The 6,370-nt window shown below is 40.6% G+C and overlaps 2 protein-coding genes across 2 annotated transcripts; both read left to right on the plus strand.

The window, feature by feature from the left end:
* The first annotated feature begins 2,995 nt into the window (after positions 1 to 2,995).
* LOC137809203 (uncharacterized) lies at positions 2,996 to 3,973 on the plus strand. The gene has a single exon (XM_068610339.1). The coding sequence runs from the start codon at positions 2,996 to 2,998 to the stop codon at positions 3,971 to 3,973; it is 978 nt and encodes a 325-aa protein (XP_068466440.1).
* Positions 3,974 to 4,117: 144 nt separating this feature from the next.
* On the plus strand, positions 4,118 to 5,551 carry LOC137809204 (uncharacterized). The gene is made up of 2 exons (XM_068610340.1): positions 4,118 to 4,381; positions 4,475 to 5,551. The coding sequence occupies exons 1-2, from the start codon at positions 4,118 to 4,120 to the stop codon at positions 5,549 to 5,551; spliced, it is 1,341 nt and encodes a 446-aa protein (XP_068466441.1).
* The last annotated feature ends 819 nt before the right edge of the window (positions 5,552 to 6,370 follow it).

Consider the following 6,370-nt stretch of genomic DNA (forward strand, 5'->3'; position numbering starts at 1 on the left):
CTTTTCTTTGAATTCTCTTCTTTTTCTATAAATGAATAAGGTATATAAAATTAAATTAATATAATATTATATTAATGAGAAAATAATTTTTCACATAAGGAAGGACTAATCAAATTTGCTAATACAACAACATCCATCAATGCTGAAACAGATGAAATTATAATTGAAAATATCATATATAATCAATTTTATTATCTAAATATATTTTGAAAAAAAAAATTGTTGCTTTTTGTTAAAGTTGTTGTGAATTAAACATTGATAGAAAAGTTCAAATTGTGAATAAAATGAAAGAACTATTTTTTTGTTGCAAAAAGTTGAATAAAGTCAATAGATTAATAATTTTTTACTTTATTGCTTCATTATTTTTTTACACTACTTGAATGAAGATTAAAGATTGATGGAAATATTCAAACTTCGAACAATGTTGAAATTTGGAATCAGTAAATAATAATCAATTACTCGTAATACATAGAATTAATAATTAGTTATATATTTTTTTAGTTGATAATCGATTATAGATGGTCGAGAAGATGGAACATAATTGATTTTTGTTTTGTGGGTTCCACTCTCAAAGACTCTTCTTCTTCATCCCTGTGTGGTTTGCTTCCTACACACGATTGACGTAAAGATCTTTCTTTACTCTTTTTTAATTATATCCTCGGTTTTTTTCCAGCACAACAAATCCAAAATTGTTAGATAAATATGAAAGAACCAGACAATCTTTTAATAATAATTTTAGATGGAAGGCAACGTTGGAAGAGTAAAGAAGAACATAAATGGTTATCGGTTTGAGGCAACGCCAACCAATGGAAGCATCAAATTAAATGAAGAAATGGAGCAACACCACATGTGAGAATGCAAATAGTTTTGCTGGTTGAGAATGTGAATAGTTTTGCTGGTTGAGAATGTGAATAGTTTTATTTGTCTAGGAAATGATATATTTCATTGGGAAAGAGGGATCAATAATAAAAAGTAGAGAAAGGAAACAAAATGAAGATAAGGAAGGGTCAGGGTACTACTTCACTACTACAATTAACATTAAAATTATTATTAATTGTAACTTTATGTAATGATATTTTTATTTAATATGATAATGTGGTTTTTATGAATACATTAAATTGTATTTTTTAAATAATAGATAATTAAATTTCATAATATTATTAATTTATATATCATAATATTTTTAAATTTTAAAGATACACCAAAATTTTGTCAGCCAAATTTTAAATACTGATTTGCTTTTAAAATATATTAACCTTTTAATATTAAAATTATTTAAACACATTAATTTAATTAACAAAATTAATTTAAGTTAATAAAATGAAAAATTATATAATTATATAATTATATTTAAATTTAAAATTTTATTTATTTATTTATTTTAATTCTACATTATTTTATTATTTTATTTATAATTGAAATTTTAAATTATTTTAATTAACTAAATGTGCACAAAATTAATTATTATTTATTTTTTTATTTTCTATGCACAAGGTAAATTTGTAATCTACAATTTACATAATTCAAAATATCTTTATCACCATCACATCACTCACATATTTCAATAAACTTTTCTCACACATCCACTTTAACATACTCCAATTCAAACACCCTCAACTTTCTTCTCAAATCTTCACACTTTCATTTCCTCACACATTCAACTTTCCACTTCCCAATCTAAACAAAGCATAATAATTACCATTTTAATAAAGAACAATTTGGATTAAAAAAACTAAAGATATTACCCAAAAAATATTAAAAATATAAAGAAAGAAAATTTATTAGAAGAGACTATTACACATAATAACACATTAAGTATACTTTATATAGTAATTGTACCGTCCGGTCCTCGGGCGTTGACTAAAGTCAACATGATGGGACCTCGAAGGTGGAACCCTTGGAAAGTACAGCCGGACAGGAAGGAGTCTCCTTAGGCACACAGGTAAGGGCGGTCGTGGAGGGGGCGACACCGAGGCAGGGCGTGGAGGCCTCGGGCCTCGACACCTCAACAGTGAAGATGGACAAAGAAAGGTGATTTTCAAGCCACACCCCAGTTACCAGTAGGGAGAGCCCCAGATCACGAGGGACCCGTGCATGGGGTGTAGGGACGCGACAGTACGCACCACCGTTAGAGAGCCACTAGGACAGAGACGACCCGCAAGGGTCACGTCCCAGAGGATGATATGCATGCATGGCACGTGAGTATGGCAGGGAACTCCTAGGGCGGATGACTCAGAGATTGGTGCATGAGTTGGCATCCAAGCAGTCATCCCGTGCCAGTTGCATTTCGGTAGGGCCGTCTTACACACTGGATGACCCTAAGTCTGGGTGTTAGTGTCGCTAAGACGCACCTACAAAATGCTTAAATCACAGCTAAACAAAAGGGCAATGACACCAAAGGTATATAAGGTTGACAACAGACATAACCAGGTACGTTTGGACATTTCTACAGAATACTCTACGTTTTCATTAGTGCAAGTTATGCATTTCTGAGAGAGAAACAGAGGGAGAGAGAACACACAGTGATCTCAGAGTTAGAGTTTGGTGTTCATTACCCAAGATATTGACTTGATCGTTGGAGTGCAAACAGCCGCGAGGGTGCCCTTTGTTTTTGTGTTTTCAGGTGATTCCACCGAGGAAGGGAACGTGGGAGCGAAGGGTTCTTAGAAGCGAAGTCAACAGAAACGCACGAAGACGTTAGGTCAACCGACGGGAACATTTGGCACCCACCGTGGGGCACGTTCTAAAACACATGTCCCAATCGCAAGAAAGTTCAAGATTCATCGAGAAAGTTCGAAGATTCATCAAGAAAGTTCAAGATTCAACAAGAAAGTTCAAGATTCATCAAGAAAGTTCGAAGAATCATCAAAACAGTTCAAGATCCATCAAGAAACGTTCAAAGAATGAGGAATACAAGGCAAAGCTCCACTGCACCAGTTGGAAGTAAAGGATTGACTCTGTAGCAAGTTATGGAGATAATGTAGGGCAGGAGGCGATGGCGGCGTCAAGGGTTGAACAGGAGCGTATCCAGATGGACCTGGCGGCGTCGCAGGAAAGAAATGAGGAGTTGCGTCGTGGGTTGCGAAACCAGGCTGGGAGTTGCGAAACAGAGGACCAAGAATGCGTTACGCCTCCCAGAGAGTTCCCCATGCCCTTCTCGCAGGCGATCATGGATGCGGTGATACCATCCACGTTCGTAGGGCTGAAAGCTACGTTTACTGGTTTGGAAGATCCAGAGGCTCATCTCAATGTGTTTCATACGCAGATGATGCTGGTTGGCAGTTTTGACGCCGTGAGGTGCAAGCTGTTCATGAGCACGTTGGTAGGGACGACAATGGACTGGTTCTTCAGTCTCCCAGACGACCACATGACTTCATTTGCACAGCTGTCGCAATTGTTCAGGGAGCAGTATATCGCGAACCGCGCTTCTCCACTCAATTCTTACGACCTCTTTGACATCCTGCAGTATCAGAGGGAGATGTTGAAGAAGTTCGTGAATTGTTTCGGGGCGCAGGTGGTGAAGGTCGCCACCAAGGATGAGACAATGATGGTTCATGTGTTTCAGAAAGGGATTTGTCCTGGCCCTTTCAGTGAATCCCTCATCAGGAGTCGCCCCAAGACCTTTGCTGAGATCAGGCGTCGTGCGGTGATGCACATCACAACAGAAGGTGAAGTGAATGAAAAGCGCGCGTATGTTTTCCCCACGTACCCACGTGCACCGGCGCGTGCGCAGCCCATGAGGGTGCATGAAGCTGCAATGGGCAAGAAGAGCCAGGGGAGGAAGCAACCTTATGAGTCTAGAAAGCCCCAGGCTAAGGGACGAGCGAGGGAGGATAAGCCTGTGAGGCACAGTTTCGTGGTGGAGCCGAAGGATCTCATAGCCATGCCCGACATAGTAGAAAGGATGAAGATCCCAATGAAGACTGACAAGGTGCTGAGACCCCACAAGTATGCATGGTGCGAGTTTCACTAGGCATTCGGTCACCCCATACGCAGCTGCTTGGCGTTGGGGCATCAGTTGGATGTGTTGGTGAAGAGTGGGTTTCTGAATGACTATTTGGCAGAGTCATAGGGGACTGGGACCTCAACAACGTCAGGAGAAGATCAGGGGCATGAGATGCCTGTTCATGGGGAGATCCATACGATCTCAGATGGATTCTTAAGAGGTGGATGTACTGCCTCTCAGCGCAAGAGGTATACACGTTCGGTGATGTTGGTAGAAGTGCAGGTGGTGGATGACGTGCTCGACATTGACCTTGCTTTTACGAAGGCCGACCTTCGCGACGTCATTCCACATGATAACGACCCTGTGGTGATTTCGGTGGTAACCGCAGGGAGGAAGGTGAACAGGGTGTTAATGGACCAGGGCAGTTCAGCTGATGTAATGTTCTGGTCCACCTTTAACAAGTTGCAACTGTCTCCTGACTAGCTCAGTCCTTATACAGGGTGTTTGTACGGATTTGCGGGAGATCAGGTGGAACTGCGGGGGTATTTGGAGCTGAGGACCACCTTTACAGATGGCTTCACATCCCGCATAGAGAATATAAGGTATCTAGTGGTTAATGCACACTCAGCCTATAATGTCTTGTTGGGAAGACCAACTTTGAACAAGTTAAGGGCGGTGGCGTCGACACGCCACATGAAGATGAAGTTGTCAGACTTGAGTGGGAAGGTGATAGTGATTAAGTCCGACCAACAGGAGGCTAAGAGATGCTATGAGAACAGTCTCAAAGCCAAGAGGGGGGTGTTCATGGTGGTGGAGCGCCCGCTTATCAAAGATGATCGCGCAGGAGTTGCTCGTGCAGAAAACGCTCGGGAAAGGAAATCCGAGCCAGTTGGGAACGTGGTGGAAAGGCCGATTGGCGGCAAGACGTTTAAACTGGGTAAGTCATTGGACCAAGCAGAGCAAGATCGAGTGGCTGAGGTGATAGCACGTCACCTAGATGCTTTCGCATGGTTCGCCTCGGACATGCCAAGAATAGACCTGGACTTCTTGTGCCATCGCCTCACTATGGATCCTAAGGTCAGGCCCGTCCGCCAGAGAAGAAGGAAGTTCAACGAAGAGAGACGTCTGGTCGTCCAGGAAGAGACGAAGAAGTTGTTGAACGCTGGCCACATCAGGGAAATTCAATACCCTGAGTGGTTGGCGAACGTGGTCTTAGTAAATAAGGCCAATGGGAAGTGGAGGATGTGCGCAGACTTTAGTGACCTCAACAAGGCGTGCCCTAAGGACTCGTACCCCCTACCCAGTATTGACGCTTTGGTGGACAACACCTCAGGTTGTAGGATGCTCAGTTTCCTGGACGCGTTCTCAGGGTATAATCAGATCAAGATGCACCCCAGAGACGAGTGCAAAACGACGTTTATGACCGAGACATCCTGTTACTCTTATACAGTGATGTCGTTCGGTCTAAAGAATGCAGGAGCCACCTACCAGAGGATGATGGACAGGGCGGATGATCGCCCTGTCCAGATTCGTATCCGCTGGAGGGGACAAGGGCCACCCTTACTTCCAATGTTTGAGGAGAAACAGCCTGTTCGTGTGTGTTAGAATATATGGCCTTAAACGAGAGGGGGTGAATTGTTTAAGAAAGATTTTAGTAAACTTTTAAGCTTGGAATGAAAAATACTTCAAGAAAACCTTGATTAAGGATTCAGTTTTTCAAAACATAAAGCAAAAGCACAATACTGGAAAAACAATCAGTTGTTTTACCGAAACAATCGGTTTTTTATACCAGTTATTAATTGACAAAACTGAATTTAAAGAGATAGGGATAGAGAAATTGTACACAGTGGTTTATACTGGTTCACTCCAAATCCAGAGCTACATCCAGTCTTCTCAGAACCCTGAGGAAATCCACTAAGCAATCACTACTTGATCACTTACACCACAACCAAGAGAATGACCTTGAACACCTCAAGAAACACACTCTCCTTGGCCAACACTAAGATTACTGATCTTGAACACCTCAAGAACACACAGCCAATCTCAGCAAACACAGAAACAAAATTGTTCAACAGAGTACACGGATTACACTTGTTACAGAAGATAATCTGAAATCAATACAAGCAGAATCCTATTCCAACACTTTGATCAATCACAAACTCTTGGCAATCTCAGCACTTTGAAAAACTCTTTAGAAAAACTTTATCAAAAATTCTTAATTGTCAAATCTGTTTTTTTTTTAATTTATTCAAAGATGTAGTTTGTTATCAAATCTTAACAAACTCTTAAATTGCATTAAAAGATTGGTCAAAGCATTTAATGACTGGAGCGTAAGCAGTTAAAACATTTAAAGCTCAATCAACAAGAAAACAGTTTTTCTGTTATGGTCCCAAAACAAACAATCAGTTGTTTCCTCGAATCAAT

Source organism: Phaseolus vulgaris, chromosome 2 (assembly GCF_000499845.2).
Source record: "Phaseolus vulgaris cultivar G19833 chromosome 2, P. vulgaris v2.0, whole genome shotgun sequence".
NCBI lineage: Eukaryota > Viridiplantae > Streptophyta > Magnoliopsida > Fabales > Fabaceae > Phaseolus > Phaseolus vulgaris.

Bases quoted from the DNA above. Each gene is read 5' to 3' on its own strand.
- LOC137809203 (XM_068610339.1), top strand. From the start codon at position 2,996: ATGGCGGCGTCAAGGGTTGAACAGGAGCGTATCCAGATGGACCTGGCG.
- LOC137809204 (XM_068610340.1), top strand. From the start codon at position 4,118: ATGCCTGTTCATGGGGAGATCCATACGATCTCAGATGGATTCTTAAGA. The intron at 4,382-4,474 runs GTAATGTTCTGG...GCGGGAGATCAG, and splicing joins ACCAGGGCAGTTCAGCTGAT to GTGGAACTGCGGGGGTATTT.